Here is an 18,198-nt window from a genome sequence, read left to right as displayed (position 1 = left end):
TAGTTATGTTTGTTCAACATTAACATTGGACATTGTATTTCTTTCATATATAGCAAGCATACAGGTGTGGTACATATGGAAATGGTATGAATGCAAATATTATTGTACACACACAGTTTTATTTTATATGTGTGCACAGGAACACGATGCAAAGGCACATGATGCTTGAATCAACATTAGTAAGTGACGTTGTGCTATATACGTCAGTGGATGGCATTCTCAGATTTCCTTTTAGGGCACTGTTTTGTAATTGGCTTTTTGTAGTTAAAAACCCATAATACAACAAAAATAGAAGAACTAGAAAACAGTGTATAAAGTTATAGTATTTCAGTTGTTTTCTGGGTTTTTTTTTGTCAAAAGAAACAATTAGAAAAGAAGATAAATCTGGGAGATAGCATCATGGAATGACAATAAGAAACCAATTTGAATTGTTCAAAATGTAATTACCTTTTTTATATTTGTTGTCCCCCGCCGCGCGAAAGCGCGAAGCGGGGGATATAGTATTCACGACCATCCGTCCGTACGTCCGTACGTCCGTCCGTCCGTACCACCTGATATCTCAAGAACTAAACACTGGATTGTCTTCATATTTGGAACTATGGTGTATATACAGACTCCGCAGACACCAGTCGGTTTTGGTGACCTTGACCTCATTTTCAAGGTCACAGCAGGCAAATCTGCTTTTGGAGTTGGAAAACGGTGTTGCCGCGATATCTCAAGAACTTAACACTGGATTGTCTTCATATTTGGAACTATGGTGTATATACAGACTCCGCAGACACCAGTCGTTTTGGTGACCTTGACCTCATTTTCAAGGTCACAGCAGGCAAATCTGCTTTTGGAGTTGGAAAACGGTGTTGCCGCGATATCTCAAGAACTAAACACTGGATTGTCTTCATATTTGGAACTATGGTGTATATACAGACTCCGCAGACACCAGTCGGTTTTGGTGACCTTGACCTCATTTTCAAGGTCACAGCAGGCAAATCTGCTTTTGGAGTTGGAAAACGTTGTTGCCGCGATATCTCAAGAACTAAACACTGGATTGTCTTCATATTTGGTACTATGGTGTATATACAGGCGGGGGACATTTCGTCACTTTGTGACAAATACTTGTTATGATTGGTATTGTTTTATTTAAATGGAATTAAATTTGGTATGTGTGTAGGTAGTGGTTGGGAACAACTTCTGTTTTGAAAAAAGCTGGTTTTTTCGATCTCAGATTTTAAATAAATGCAGTTACAATATACAAAATATATAAATATTCAAACAACTCAATTAGTACTAATTGGGCCTTGGCACAAATACAGCGTATCAAAGGTTTTTATGTCTTTTTACACGTAAAAGTGTGTAAAAATATGAACAAAACAGACTACTGTGAAACTGAGCATAACTAGGTGTTAGTAGTTCAAGGTGAATGTCCATGACCTATGACACCTTGACGACAGGTGAAAACAGGTGCTTGAAACCCACGTGCATGTGATTTGTCAGTGGTTAGTGATTTGTGAGTGGTATTGTGGGATAGTGAATCATCGTCAAAATATCAGAACGTAAAGGTAACATATTCCCTTCTCAAACAACAACTTACATGTCATTATTATTATGTACATAAACATAGCTGTTATTTTTATTGTTGTTTTGATAACTTTTTTCCAAGGCTAATTTGCATAATGCCTATAGCCTGTTTCTGCCATGTCAATTTGGACTTAGTTTTATTTTTGAATGTTGAAAGTGCCTACAAATTACCTCCTGTAAAGTACATTTTGTATTTAGCACTGAGATAAAACTAGCAAATCCCGACTAGTACTTATCCAGTTGTTTTGTTATTTCGTATTTACATCTACGTAATGCTTTGTGTCGATTATTAAATCCAGCAAAACAGTTTTTTTCCCATTTCCATGAGTACTTTAGTACTGGTGCTCGAAACATATGTTCTATTGTTTTGGATAATATTTAAATTCTTGGCAAAAGCACGAGTTGCTCAAGCCTCAAGTAGCTCAAGCCTCAAGTAGCTCATGGATGGCCAGATAGGGGGCAGACCTACTTCTCCCGTGATGTGAGTGCTGTTGGTTTTCTGTTTGGTGGGAGGCAACGGCAATGGTAACTTGTCATCCATCATAGTATGGGTAAGCTGTATCATTCACATGATGAATAACCTTGTTGGCACATGAAGGCCAAGGCAGATTGTTGGAAGTAAGTGCCGAGATGGTGTGTCTAATCAGCCTCCATGCTGACGAGATGAAGCAAAGCACATTCATGACTCTGAGTCCATAGTCCTAACATATGTTTAAAAAATACTACATAATTTTCAAGCCAGTGTAGTACAACGTATATGTAGTTGTCTTTAGTTGATTACCTTACAAACTTGAGGACTGAATTTTTACACAAATATTTGTGCTCAAATAACTGAAAAGGTTTTTATTCCAAACGACTGATCAGGTGGGCTGACAAGGAGGAGGAAATTCAAATTTAGCATATATGAAAGAATCATGTCATTTATGGATTGTAGACTGCATTAACTTGGTCTGCCCATGCATGAACTGCTTCATTTTGAAGGGGACAGTAGGAATTAGGGTTTGTGAAGCCAGTAGCTTGCCTTTGAGCCACTCCAAAAAACAGTCCCCTTTTCTGCTTAACACACTCTCCATGCCTACCCTCTTCTTGTCCTGGTGGGATGCGGCAGGAGCACTCTCGTTGCCTAACGACACATCATTGGACAACTTGCCCTTCTTGGAAGTGGATGATCTCCTAGATCTGGTCTTCCTAGGATAATCCCTGGACTGTCATAGCTTGAGTGAAATTGAATTTCAGGCTTGTGTTAATCCTTAAAATCAACACCTCTCTACACTTGTAACAGGATAGATGATGATCCAAAGGAATCTGGTTGGTGCCACAATCCGGACATCATAATAGCGAATCCATTTCCCAACATATTCACAAGACAATCTACTTAAAGGGGCACTGATCAAAGCAGTTCCCCAGGACTGGTCCCTGGTTGTTGTTTTTTCCCCCCTGTGACTACCCAGATGTTGTAGCAAAAATCTAGACTAGTTCGCGACCTGTACTGTGCCATTCATAATGTTGTCACTTTTATTGATAGTATAAGATCACATTGATCAACAAAATGAAATACAGTTTTGGAAATAATAAGGAAATGTTGGTATCTTTGTGGGTAGCATCGGTAATGGTGACGAAGTTTTGATAAGTTGCTTGCTTACAATGTATGGTGCAGAAACAATCAAAAGTATCTTTCAAGTTTTAAAGGTAAATTATTATTTTTAATATCTAACTGAATTCCACAATGAGGAGCAATCAAATGTCCACTTTAATCTTAACCAAATTAGTTGCACTGAATGTGATTCTTTCCTTAGACTTGAACTCATTTGCACTCATTACGACGGGCGTATTTTCAAACACAACCAAACTCTCACCTCACTCTCAATTCAAATACATTGTCCTGGCCATATCTATCTGCATGTGTGTTCCCATTCTGCCAGCATACCTACAAAGCAAATGAGTTGATTTTGGTTATATGTATTTTTCCCATGACTGACATACCGGGACATATAAAATGCGTTAAAAAACAAAAAACAGTTGACCAAGTGAGATCAATTTAATGTGCCATCGGCATTGTTTATTTGTAATATGTACGTAATATGCTGTAACAGTTCGTTTTGACTTTTTCAGTATAATTTGATAGACCGTTATTGGTAATTAATAAAATGCAAAAAGTACCTTCACTCTACCTTCCCTTTTTCTTTTAACGTATCCATGACTGCCTGGTCCGCCATCCTGATTCCCATAAGACTTCGGCCAGTTAGGACCTGATTTATAAAGAGATAAAACTTTCCATGTTTCTCTGCATTAGAGACCTACAGGACACACAGGATAATTCTACTTTCATAAAATATTTACAGAACACTCGTATAAGAATTGCGAATATATTGACCAAATATATTGTCATATATTGAATCTAACCTCTTTCAACTTGCAACCCTATACCAATGTTTACATTGTGAGAAGGTAGCCGGGGATGATGGTCTACAATCTGCACATGCTGAACTGGTGCCTTTTGCCATTGAGAAATTTTAGAATTTTTATTTTTTACGTTTCCATGGCAACAAGATGGACTGAGGTTCTGTGAGGGTAGGGTTCGTTTCCAGAGCATAACTCATAAACCGTTCAATATTTTTTCATCAAACCTTGCAGGTCTGTCAGGTACATGCTGAACTGGTGCCTTTTAATATTGAGAAATTTCAGAAATTATTATTTTTTACGTTTCCATGGGAAAAAGGTAGACTGAGGTTCTGTGAGGGTAGGGTTCGTTTCCAAAGCATAACTCATAAACCGTTCAATATTTTTCATCAAACTTTGCAGGTCTGTCAGGTACATGCTGAACTGGTGCCTTTTGCTATTGAGAAATTTTTGAATTTTTATTTTTTACGTTTCCATGGCAACAAGATGGGACGAGGTTCTGTGAGGGTAGGGTTCGTTTCCAGAGCATAACTCATAAACCGTTCAATATTTTTCATCAAACCTTGCAGGTCTGTCAGGTACATGCTGAACTGGTGCCTTTTGCTATTGAGAAATTTCAGAAATTATTATTTTTTACGTTTCCATGGGAAAAAGGTGGACTTAGGTTCTGTGAGGGTAGGGTTCGTTTCCAGAGCATAACTCATAAACCGTTCAAAATGTTTTCATCAAACCTTGGAGGTCTGTCAGGTACATGCTGAACTGGTGCCTTTTGCTATTGAGAAATTTCAGAAATTATTATTTTTTACGTTTCCATGGGAAAAAGGTGGACTTAGGTTCTGTGAGGGTAGGGTTCGTTTCCAGAGCATAACTCATACACCGTTCAATATCTTTTCATCAAACCTTGCAGGTCTGTCAGGTACATGCTGAACTGGTACCTTTTGATATTTGGATTTTTTAGAAATATTTATTTTTTACGTTTCCATGGCAACAAGATGGACTTAGGTTCTGTGAGGGTAGGGTTCGTTTCCAGAGCATAACTGATAAACCGTTCAATATTTTTTGATCAAACTTTGCAGGTCTGTCAGGTACATGCCGAACTGGTGCCTTTTGTTATTGAGAAATGTTAGAATTTTTATTTTTTACGTTTCAATGGCAAAAAGGTGGACTTAGGTTCTGTGAGGGTAGGGTTCGTTTCCAGAGCATAACTCATAAACCATTCAATATTTTTTCATCAAACTTTGCAGGTCTGTCAGGTACATGCCGAACTGGTGCCTTTTGCTATTGAGAAATGTTACAATTTTTATTTTTTACGTTTCCATGGCAACAAGATGGACTTAGGTTATGTGAGGCTAGGGTTCGTTTCCAGAGCATAACTCATAAACCGTTCAATATTTTTTCATCAAACTTTGCAGGTCTGTCAGGTACATGCTGAACTGGTGCCTTTTAATATTGAGAAATTTCAGAAATTATTATTTTTTACGTTTCCATGGGAAAAAGGTAGACTGAGGTTCTGTGAGGGTAGGGTTCGTTTCCAAAGCATAACTCATAAACCGTTCAATATTTTTCATCAAACTTTGCAGGTCTGTCAGGTACATGCTGAACTGGTGCCTTTTGCTATTGAGAAATTTTTGAATTTTTATTTTTTACGTTTCCATGGCAACAAGATGGGACGAGGTTCTGTGAGGGTAGGGTTCCTTTCCAGAGCATAACTCATAAACCGTTCAATATGTTTTCATCAAACCTTGCAGGTCTGTCAGGTTCATGCTGAACTGGTTTCTTTTGCTATTGAGAAATTTCAGAAATTATTATTTTTTACGTTTCCATGGGAAAAAGGTGGACTTAGGTTCTGTGAGGGTAGGGTTCGTTTCCAGAGCATAACTCATAAACCGTTCAAAATGTTTTCATCAAACCTTGGAGGTCTGTCAGGTACATGCTGAACTGGTGCTTTTTGCTATTGAGAAATTTCAGAAATTATTATTTTTTACGTTTCCATGGGAAAAAGGTGGACTTAGGTTCTGTGAGGGTAGGGTTCGTTTCCAGAGCATAACTCATAAACCGTTCAATATTTTTTCATCAAACTTTGCAGGTCTGTCAGGTACATGCTGAACTGGTGCCTTTTGATATTGAGAAATTTCAGAAATTATTATTTTTTACGTTTCCATGGGAAAAAGGTAGACTGAGGTTCTGTGAGGGTAGGGTTCGTTTCCAAAGCATAACTCATAAACCGTTCAATATTTTTCATCAAACTTTGCAGGTCTGTCAGGTACATGCTGAACTGGTGCCTTTTGCTATTGAGAAATTTTTGAATTTTTATTTTTTACGTTTCCATGGCAACAAGATGGGACGAGGTTCTGTGAGGGTAGGGTTCGTTTCCAGAGCATAACTCATAAACCGTTCAATATTTTTCATCAAACTTTGCAGGTCTGTCAGGTACATGCTGAACTGGTGCTTTTTGCTATTCAGAAATTTTTGAATTTTTATTTTTTACGTTTCCATGGCAACAAGATGGGACGAGGTTCTGTGAGGGTAGGGTTCGTTTCCAGAGCATAACTCATAAACCGTTCAATATTTTTTCATCAAACCTTGCAGGTCTGTCAGGTACATGCTGAACTGGTGCCTTTTGCTATTGAGAAATTTCAGAAATTATTATTTTTTACGTTTCCATGGGAAAAAGGTGGACTTAGGTTCTGTGAGGGTAGGGTTCGTTTCCAGAGCATAACTCATAAACCGTTCAATATTTTTTCATCAAACCTTGCAGGTCTGTCAGGTACATGCTGAACTGGTGCCTTTTGCTATTGAGAAATTTCAGAAATTATTATTTTTTACGTTTCCATGGGAAAAAGGTGGACTTAGGTTCTGTGAGGGTAGGGTTCGTTTCCAGAGCATAACTCATAAACCGTTCAATATCTTTTCATCAAACCTTGCAGGTCTGTCAGGTACATGCTGAACTGGTACCTTTTGATATTTGGATTTTTTAGAAATATTTATTTTTTACGTTTCCATGGCAACAAGATCGACTTAGGTTCTGTGAGGGTAGGGTTCGTTTCCAGAGCATAACTCATAAACCGTTCAATATTTTTTCATCAAACTTTGCAGGTCTGTCAGGTACATGCCGAACTGGTGCCTTTTGTTATTGAGAAATGTTAGAATTTTTATTTTTTACGTTTCAATGGCAAAAAGGTGGACTTAGGTTCTGTGAGGGTAGGGTTCGTTTCCAGACCATAACTCATAAACCATTCAATATTTTTTCATCAAACTTTGCAGGTCTGTCAGGTACATGCCGAACTGGTGCCTTTTGCTATTGAGAAATGTTACAATTTTTATTTTTTACGTTTCCATGGCAACAAGATGGACTGAGGTTCTGTGAGGGTAGGGTTCGTTTCAGGGTATATATTATATCAGTGATATCAAACCAACCAAATACGGTCATCAATTGTTTCTTTCCAATTTCGAAAAAGAGTATATAGTCTGACTCTGGTCTCCTAGTAAAATGAACGAAGAACTTAGTAAAAATGTTGAATATCATTTTGTTCAAAATAATGGTATGTGTATGAGAAATAATAGAGAATAGTTTCATTACAATTTAGTTTAATATCATGACGATTATTGAATCGCATCATTACCTATACTACTGCTTCAGAATAGCCCGACAGACTGCCATTGGCATGATGGGAACAAGGGGACGACTGATCAGTGAGCGCACAGTCCGACGTCGCCTTGCTGCACGAAACATTCGGTGCCGTTGACCCTATCGTTGTCAGATCTTGACTCGTGCACACCGTCTTGCACGTCAACATTGGGCAGCTGCAGGTGGTCATCTTCCTCCCAGGCAATGGAGAGATGTCATCTTTTCAGATGCTTCAAAGTCAGTTTCCCAGATGGCTGCATCCGTGTATACAGACAGAACCATGAACGTTTTGCTAGAAACTGCGGTATTAAACATGATCGTTTTGGAGGTGGAGGTGTCATGGTGTGGGGTGCAATTAATGCTAGCTTTCGCTCTGACCTGGTTGTGATTCGTGGAAATCTCAACACCCAGCGTTACATTGACACAGTGTTGCAACCAGCTCTCATACCGTTGCTGAGAGGACGTTGACGTGGCGTTAACCAACTAGTGTTCCAACATGATAATGCCTGACCTCATACAGCTCACGTGACCCGAAATTTCTTGCAATAAAACAATGTTCAGGTGTTAAATTGGCTCTCTCGATCGCCGGATTTGAATCCAATAGAACATTTGTGGGACAAGCTTGGCCGTAGGGTTTGACGTCAGTTGCAAACACCAGACTGTCGGTGAGTTAACTCAAGCTCTGCAGGTGCAATGGGGGGCCATTCCGTAGGCGTTTATTTGAAGACTGTGCTTATCAATGTCTAACAGACTTCAGACATGCATTGTCGCCCAAGGTGGTTATTTAACTTTGAAGTTTGATTTCATACCTCCTCTATTTGAGATGCTCTCGTCATTGGATTTGCATTAAAATCTGAGAAAAACAACATCATTTTGATCTCCATTTCACGTTTCATGATCTTTTTATGTTATATCATGTGTGATATTATCACTGTCACATGATTTTGACTGGTGTGCCTTTTTAATGCCTCTTAGTATATATACAACTCTTTGGTTAAACTATTGTACATGTTTTTGTTGTTGAATTTAATTATGAGTATTGACTGTGAAATGTTTTCGGTTCATTGAGATATGAATAAATAAAACGATATGCAAACTGTATGAATCCTTCTTTTAGTAGATGATTATTTTCAGGAACAAATATTTTTCATATATTCAATGAGAATATGTAGCTGCCCATACCATGACAATCAGCAATCAAAAGAAGCAGGTAAGATGTATGTTCTGAGCTTTGAGATGAATATCATCAACAAACACTGGCCACAGCAGCAGAGATATGAATATTTGGAAACAAAATAAAGACATGTTAGGCATGAGACTTAATGATTAATTAATCCTCTAAACAAAGTGATGTGTGGACTCTTAGAAAGATTAGCACATCAATTAACCCTTTAATTAACCCCCTGAAAAGGTAACAGTTCTTTTTGTAACCTAGTTGTTTTGTATTCCTGGGTCATTAAGTATCTCTTTACCATCTATCATCTTTTTTTACTTTCTTTACAGAATTTTTACACAAAAAAACTGTTGGTAGGTGGAAAAAACAAAAAACAATTAATTATTTTTTAGTTTTCAGCTCCACTACAGGTTGGCTGGTATCAAAATATACACGGTAAATGGTTTAATATGGGGAGAGCCTGCAAAACAACTGTTGCTTTAAGCCATGCAAACCTGAATGAAGCTGGATTACTGTTGTGCATGAATGAATGCTATCAGTTTCAGGAAAAACAATAATCTTATTTTGACTTCCACATCAACTTAAGTGGGTCCTCGTTTAGAAAGTATTTTTTTATGCAATATATTATCTTATTGGCAGGTAAAAATAAAAGAGCAAAATCTTTAAAAAATTGTCCCATTTCAACAATATTTACAGTAAGCAGGTCCATAAAGTAAGTAAAACATATTGTGGCCTATCATAGGATAAAGCTTCAAAGTTTAATCATATTCTGATTTAAGGGGGTAGCCTAGCCATGTAGAACAAAAGATGATGAATACAATCTAAACGATATAACTAAAAGCACTTAACAAATATATACAACAATGGTAAACAGAGACTTCTCAGGGATTGAGTACCGGTATGTTCCCTTGGAAGTGTGAACAAGTTCTGTGGTGCTCGTTTTAGAGGTTGCTTTCATTTCATTTGATCTGCTCCTCTTTGGGACTCATGTGAGAGATGCATTCAAGCAGGTGACCACCTTTCAAAGATAGTTTGACCTTTGTTATGGTATCTCTTGGATTTAGGAGATATTAGGCACACAGGGAATCTTACTGTAATTACCATTTTAAGTGATCCTGGACAGGGGCATGGTCTTGACATTTCAGTAACAAGTGAGTGATGGATTCCATCTGATTGCAAGATGGGCATACATTGTCTTAGTATTTTTTGCGACGAAATCTGAGGATTTGATGTAATCGAAATCCATCAACAGTATCCATTTTTTCATGAGCACCGGATATAAACCCATAATGTATATTATTATATCATATAATAGTCTTTAATTGGTCTTGCTTCAATGTTTTGAGAGTATACATCAACCTTATTAAATGTATATTATACGGCATAAATATCTTGAGAAATGTTGTCAAGGGTTGCAACTGATGATACTCCCACATAAATAATACTGCAACGTTGACGCTCGTGTTTCTTAAGCCATTTAATCGATAGACCTGGTAATATTTCGAAGGCAACTACCGGTGCATCTCCAAACAAGACTTCAATAATAATTGTAGAAAGAGCAGGCAAGTTCTGTTTTATATTATTGAATTCAGTAACCAAATTTAAACTAACATTTTGTTATGCCGGACGACTCAATAACATATGACCTGGATTTTCTGGCAGGGGAGAGACTAACACACTTTTTCGTTTTGATGGGATATAAGCCCCGAGTACAATCCCACTATTTATTATCTTAGTTAAATTATGTGCCTTACCCATCATCACATAAGGTGGGTTAATGACGATATTCAGTAGCCACTTTATTTTTGCTTCGACTATTTCTTTCCGCTTGTATACATTAGCTTGTAAGTGTAAAGTGTATAACTTGCCATCGATACCTGGTTTACCAAATCCTTCTGTGTCTCCGAGATCGGAAAGCGCAATTGTATTACATTGTCTGAGTGTTCCAGGGCCTGATGAACCAACCATTATTTATAATATGGAGTGTTACACTCAAGTATCCTATATGTACAGGTTGGTGTTTTAAATCTAATACAGAAATTTTGAGGTCTGAAATAATACCCCGCTTTAATTTTTTTATATTGTAATGATGAGAAAGATTCTGTTCTATCGCTATTATATTTTTCATCTTTGACTGGAATAGCTCTCAGCAGAGTTGAAGGACTTTCGAGTTGAATATTATCCGTCGTACTGATCTGATATAGGGAACTAAATCGGGCAATTTAATTCCATGCACTGTTGTGTTGGATTGTATTACTATTATTCCTTCTACTTGGCTAAAAAATCCAAGTGTAGCTGATATGTTCGGGAAAAACCTTACATACTTTTCTCCAGCGCTAAAAATCAGCATCCCATTTGACTTATTTTGTGTGAGACTAGCTCCAAAAGGCTTAAATAGGTATAATAATGGGAGTGCTTCCTCTACTGTCAATATCAATTAGTTGTATCTTATTATTATTTCTCGCAGCACTTATATTGGTCCACTGCGGGTAATACGTTACATCGCATAGAGCTACTTCAAGTTGACCAGCCGAGTTATCAATAGTATGAAGCAGTTGAATAGACTGACCATTTCTTATTCCTGGGAGTGTAACATACATATTAAATATACAAAGATACTATGTCATAACTTAAATATGAAATCAACTTACATTACTAATCAGTCGATTTTAGTAAGTGCCTCTGGTGCTAAGTTTTTCGTTAAATTTCCTGATATCTTACAGGGTCATGGCAACTAGCGATAAAATGGTGCATGATTGGTTCCACAATCCAATGCAATTTTGGCAGAATCAGTTAAACTTTGCCATATGGTGTGCCACAACAGGATGTGGTGTATCTCTTTATGCCGCTGGCTTTGAACTATTTCTAGTGGCCAATCAGCAAGTTGGAATTTTTTTAGAAAATGCTACGATATGTTTGCTTCCAGACTTGTACATATTTATTGAAAATCATTCAAATATAACTCATATTGTCAACAGTCTTTACAACTTCCGGTTACTCGTATACATATTCTGGCAAACATGCCGCCTTCTGCAGAAAATATATGACTTAATTGTTGTTAGTTAATTAAACAAAAGGGTGAACCTGGAGCAAGAGTCATTGTATAATGAACTGTCACTTCTAATTGAATGAAAAATCCATATTGATAAGATTTAATTTGATATGGTCGGATACCCGGTTTTTGATACAGTACACACTACACACTACAGACGGAAATAAGACAGCGAAATTGACGAAAACACTGGAATGTAATTGAATATCAAATACAGTTTCTACTGTGTGCAGACAAAATATCTCTGAAAATTTGCAAAATCTTATCACACACAAAACAATCTCATTGCTTTTGGACCAGGAGGGATTTTCTCTCATAGGTACAAAATTTCCAGGATAATCCTTTCTTTAAGGTAAATAGATCAAGGCAACAGACCTGTTTTGAAGTCCCACTAGTTATGACATTACTCCCTAAGCAGGAGTGAAATCAATGCAATCAGCAGTGGTTTAACTGCCTTATTAATGTAACCAGTGGAAAAGGTATTACTGGTTTTAAATTGTACTGGATTGGGCATGTGGATCCCCAAAAAGAAATGAAGTGTTGTCATTACAGTTAAAATGCCTTTAATGCCTTCCTTATATGATGTTGTAGTATGCATACATGTTCACCAAACCAAAGATAAAGAATGGCATGACACAGGAAATGCATGATGGTATGTAATAGTTTCGGATAACTTCAAGAAATGGACTCTTTTCTTGTTACTATCGGTATCTAGCATCACGATCAATAAGAAAGAGTTCTTAATGTATGGTCACATGAATATACTAGAATCGGAGCTATCAGGAAAATATGACTGAGTAGTCATTATTCTTTTTGTCAGCATATGCAACTAAATATGCCACAAAAGGTTCTATAAAAGATTGATAAAAAGACCCTTTGTATCCAATTATTTGCTGTAATATGCTTTGCATAAAATATTTAGTTTTTCACATCCTTGTTCACTCTTGACATGCTGTATCACTGAATAAAGGTGAGCTTCTGTACCTGTGGTACTCTGATTAACTTTGAAATTACAAACCTGCATGTACTTCTTTCGAATTATATATGTTAGATTGTGAGATAATGGGAGCCAAATGTTTATATTTTTATCTAATCTATGATCACAGATCTGTGGCAAGATTCCACTGACAGACTGCACATTGGTTGAAGACCCTAGTTCAGATGTTTTCTTCTTTGATGAGGAAAGTGAGTACCATGCCTTCTCCACCATTGGCTTTTTGTGCACTCTACTAGTTCTTTTAATTCATGTTTCATGGTTTCAATGACCACCTCTGTTGTCAAATGGATAGAGCACCTCCCTGGAGAGTGGAAGGTTGGTGGTTTGATCCCCAAACCACATCAAACCAAAAGATGTTTTAAGATGGTATTTTTTGTTACCCTGGCACTAAGTGGTACTGGTCAGAGTGAGTAGACTGGGTGTAATTGGGGTTTCATGTTAATTTGACATGGTATCTCAGAGAGCTAGTATGTAAATTCTATATTTTTGTTTGTGCAGTGATAACATATATTTTCCTAGCTTCACAACGTCCCCTGCCATGTCCTGCCATAAATACATTTGCTCAATATCCACTTACGTATACATATCACTTATTCTCCATAGTAATTCCCAGCTCACTTCCAACTCCCCTCACGTAAACAATTCTCTGTATCATGTTACATTTAAGCTATCCCACAATACACCATTTTATCCTCTGCTCATGCCCAGAACTACGGACATGACATCACAATGTTTTCTTATATTAACCCAAACAGTCTCGATATCATTTACATATTTCTGTCATTGTTTATAGCAGCTGCAGCGATAATCCTTGACAATCCCACGCAATCCATTGTTATCAGACAACATCCGTCAGCTACTCATGCTTGCATGTGGCTTTGACACCTCATCATGGCTGATAAACGATCCAACAAAGGCAAGATCACAAGATCAAGTTCAGCAACCCCGTTAGAGTTAACAACAATGGTTTGACCACTCAACCCGATCAAGATGGCAGCCGACCTGTACGGAACCGTGTCAACTGAAGTGAACCTTATCGCACAACTGCTGATTTACAGGAGTTATTGGTCAGACAAGGAGTTCATGTACCGGCATCATGGAACAGACGATTTTTGCTGCAGTTGCTTAATGAGAACCTACGCCATAGGTCTCTGGGGGACAGTACGATTACGACATCTGCCAACCATTCCCACCCACTCCTGGCAGCAGAGTCTACTCGCATGCAGATAACAGACAACGACGTAAACAGTCCATCCTTGCATCCTGACATGTTGATGAACATGCATGATCATGAGATCATCCAGACAGGTCAGACAACCGTGCATAGTGCCCCCCCTAGACAGTTGAATCACTGCAACGTGAGATTGCTGAACACCAGTTAATGGTGTATTGACGCTGTCAACAAACCCCCAGCCATTCACAAGTCAACCAGACAGAAAGTTGCAACTTTACAGGAATTAATCCTATCACCAATTCCCCAGGATGGATGTGCCATCAGATTCCCTGCCACATATCAACACAGTGGCACCAGCAGTTAAGAAGAAGATTCAAGAGGGTAAATACTGCAACTTAGCATTGTTACTTCTACCCACCCAAGATGCTGTAGAAGCCAGGGTGTCGGAATTTGATGGGAATGTGTACCAACTAAAAGATGACCTCAGGACTAACACATCACTCACTTGGGGAAGTTTATTCAGGCCTTCGGAATATCTATGGACGTGTACTGTGAGCATAACGATGCTAAGAAGAAACAACTTGATGACTTGAGCAAACTGTCATTGAATTGTCTACTATTTATCATGTTTATGGTGGTACGACACATTATGACTATCATAAACTATTCGCATCAAGAGTGGCATCGTATGCTGAGAAAGGAGTACACATAAGATGGGATATGCGTGACCAACGCCTGTACAGTTTGTGTTCTTCAGGACTGCGCTCTCGAGCATGTGCCGTATGTCACAGTATCACTCATAGAACGGAACTCTGTCCCAACATTGTCGAGAATTCCTATCGGAAACCACCCATAAAGCAGGAACGGATTATCATATACGACAGGAAAGCAGGTGGCGGCATGGACTTCAGGGGCAGACCATGAGTTAAGAAGTATGGGAAAGAAGTGTACAACAATTTCAATGATTTGGGGGTGTTCACGCAATCCATGCCCCTTCCTCCACATGTGTTTGGCTTGTAATTCCGAGAAACATGGCCACAAGACCTGCAAGCCTGAGAACAAGAAGAAGAATCCAAAATGACTGTCTGATAATGTGCAGCATGGTATGCATCATTTCCCCCTATCAATTAGACCTTACGCCTGTCAATGTGGAAGCGCTTAAACATGAACTGCTACTACATCCTGACCAGTCATTTGCAACCTACCTGATGCAAGGTTTAAAGCACAGTTTCAATCCCATGATCGAATCTATCCCGCAGGAGACGGTTGAGTGCCGAAATAATCTCAGTGCTAGGAAGGAACCTTTATCCGTGTCCGAGGCTGTTCAGAAGGAAGTTGATCAGGGGTACGTTATCGGAGCTTTTGATGTATCACCTTACCCCATCTATAGGGTCAGCCCTCTTGGTCTTGCCGAGGGCAAGTATTTGAAAAAGAAGCGCCTGATATCGGACTTATCAGCCCCTCATGACAATGTAGACATATCTCGTAATAATGGACTTATAGACATGATAGATAAGGAGTCATGTTCATTATCCTATGTGACAGTAGATCTGCCATCTCAGTGATCTTACAGCTTGGTAGGGGTACCCAGATGTGCAAAACAGACATTACTGACGCATTTAAGCAAATCCCACTGAACCCAGACTATTGGCCCTATTTCCGTTTCTGCTGGGATGAACAGTATTATTTTTACACCATTCGGATGTAGATCAAGACCCAAGATTTTTTACACCTTGTCACAAGCCTTATGCTGGATACTGGAGCACAACTACGGGATCCAACATGTACTACACCTGCTCGACGACTTCCTGGCTCTTGACCCACCGGGATACGATGCTAATCAAACTCTGCAGACCATCCTGAAGGTGTTCCACAAATTAAATATTCCACTAGCAGCCCATAAGACCCAAGGACCTGTTACTGTCGTTGAATATTTGGGCATCATATTAGATTCTGACACAATGACTGCACGCCTTCCAGAGAAAAAAGTGACTAGAATTGCTGAGATATTATTAACATTCTCCAGACAAAGAAAGGGTACCAAGAGAGAACTGTTGTGGCTATTGGGACATTTGAATTACACCTGCCGTGTTATTTTGCCTTGGAGGTCATTTGTGTCATACCTCATCCACAACAGTGACTAAGTTGCACCATCACGTCAGCTTATCAAAGGAATGTCGGACCGATCTCACCATGTGGAACAAGTTCCTCAGAAGCTGGAATGGCATTTCTCTTTTCCATGACAAGGTAGTGACTGACACACAAGACTTTAATCTATTCACTGATGCAGCAGCCACAGTTGGACATGGAGGCTACTTTCAAGGTGCTTGCTTTGCTGAGAAGCATCTTCCCGAGGCAAGAGGGTTATATGACTTTAAAAGTCCAGTTTCCACCCTTGCCGAACTATGCTGGAATTACTGGGCTCAATCGTAGCGCCACCAGTGTCTATTACCAGTTATGCCACTTCTAAGCCTCTCCTACGGACCATTCAGATTACACCCCTCATATCACTTGCGTTCGCTTCACACAAAATGGTGGGACTCAGTCAGGGCGATCTGATCGATAATCAAGATCTATATTGTGATAAAATGGGTCTTATATCACGAAATGCATCAAATCACGTGAGCACCCTAACTAAAAACATGAAAAGATTTGCAAAATATCTGCTGACGAGTTGGCGCTGCACATTTTTTGCAAATCCTGCAATCGACCAAAATCTGCATGACAGTTTACAAACCGGATTTCGATTTCGGTGCGCAATTTTGATTGGACTATGCATAGACTCGTTAGTCCAGCCAAAATGTAACTCCATAATCCAAGCCTAGTTCAGCAAGGGTGGAAACTGGACTTTTATAGTCAGTTAACTCTCTTGCCTCCGGAAGATGCTGAGAAGTGGCCTTAGATTGTGATTGACTTTTTAGCCACTGGCACATCTATGGCATTCATGGAACTTTATCACATAGTGGTGTCTGCTCTCCTCTGGGGTCATCTTTGATCTAGAAAGCGAGTTATGTTCAATTGTGACAACCAGGCTACAGTGTTAATTATTAAGAAGGGCAGGTCCAAGTGCACCAACATCATGTCTCTCATGCGCACACTTACATGGACAGCAGCAGTTCACAATTTTGTCGTCTTGGCTAAACATGTACCGGGTGTTCATAATGACATAGAAGATTCCCTTTCTCGGTTGCAGTTCAAGAGATTTCAAGCCCTGGTTCCACAAGCAGACGTATCACCACACCAGTGCCCACCCAGCTCTCAGGTCATGTGGACTTAAACTACTACCTCTATCACCTGTGGTCAGCAGCCATCAGCCAAGGTACCAGGTCTGCCTCCAATACTGGCTTCAACTGCTACATGAACTTCCTCCTGAAGTTTGGTCTTTTCTGCACCCTATCAAGATTCATATTGCCCCCAGTTAACAAGAGCTATCTTCAGTATTTCATCGCTCATTGTTTTGGTGTGCTGAAACTGCAACACTATACAGTCAAAACATATCTAGCAGGCATACGTTTCAGTTACCTGCAAGCTGGAGTGACAACTCTGTTCGATGAGGCCAGTTCTGGAGCCTTGAACAGACTACAAGCCTTGATGAGGGGTTTCAAGAAACTGCAGACAACTTCTTCCAGGAAACGCCTTCCTATCACCTATCCTTTATTAAGTAAGATCGTGTACCAACTCTGTGCAGGTATCTTCGGACCTTATGATGACTTTGTGATGGAATGCATGTGTGTAACAGCCTTCTTCGGCTTATTCGATGTGGAGAATTCACCTGCTCTTCTAAGTTCGATCACCGAGTTCATATTAGTATGAGCGACATTGAATTTGATCGTTATAAGAGAAAATGTGTCCTAATGCTGAAAGCTTTTAAAGGGGAAGTGTACACGCAAAAATCACTTTCTTTCTTTTTCTAAACAAAACGCAATTTTAGAATTAATTAGTATCTGTGTTTGAAAATATACACTCATTTTTTTCACAGTGAAAGTAGGAAGCTCACAATAGTGTGAAAATGATATGCCGTTATGAGGCCTTCGTTTTTCGAGCTAAACAGGCCTGAGTTATCCCCCTTAGATTATGACGTAATTGGTGCCAATTCAACTGGGTCCCTGTCTATTCTCAACGCAAAAGATATCAAGTACCAGTTTGCGGTAAAACAACATGGCCTACGACACACTCCGGCGCAGTGGTGACTCAGCAT

At 39.0% G+C, this 18,198-nt stretch overlaps 2 protein-coding genes across 3 annotated transcripts in view; both read left to right on the top strand.

Moving 5' to 3' along the window:
- The window catches only part of LOC124136483 (ras-specific guanine nucleotide-releasing factor 2-like), a 977,843-nt gene that overhangs the window by 213,894 nt on the left and 745,751 nt on the right, over positions 1 to 18,198 (top strand). For both annotated transcript variants that reach the window (XM_046502407.2, XM_046502406.2), the window contains one exon: positions 12,936 to 13,014. In XM_046502407.2, the coding sequence (XP_046358363.1) occupies positions 12,936 to 13,014 (79 nt within the window). The remainder of the gene's footprint in view (positions 1 to 12,935; positions 13,015 to 18,198) is intronic.
- Positions 13,021 to 17,865, top strand: LOC124136486. The gene is made up of 2 exons (XM_046502409.1): positions 13,021 to 16,323; positions 17,194 to 17,865. The coding sequence occupies exons 1-2, from the start codon at positions 16,194 to 16,196 to the stop codon at positions 17,811 to 17,813; spliced, it is 750 nt and encodes a 249-aa protein (XP_046358365.1). The 5' UTR covers positions 13,021 to 16,193; the 3' UTR covers positions 17,814 to 17,865.

Source organism: Haliotis rufescens, unplaced genomic scaffold, assembly GCF_023055435.1.
Source record: "Haliotis rufescens isolate VD_foot unplaced genomic scaffold, xgHalRufe1.0.p SCAF_1, whole genome shotgun sequence".
NCBI classification, from domain to species: domain Eukaryota; kingdom Metazoa; phylum Mollusca; class Gastropoda; order Lepetellida; family Haliotidae; genus Haliotis; species Haliotis rufescens.
Note: the sequence above shows the minus strand (reverse complement) of the source record. Positions and strands in the feature narration are given on the sequence as shown.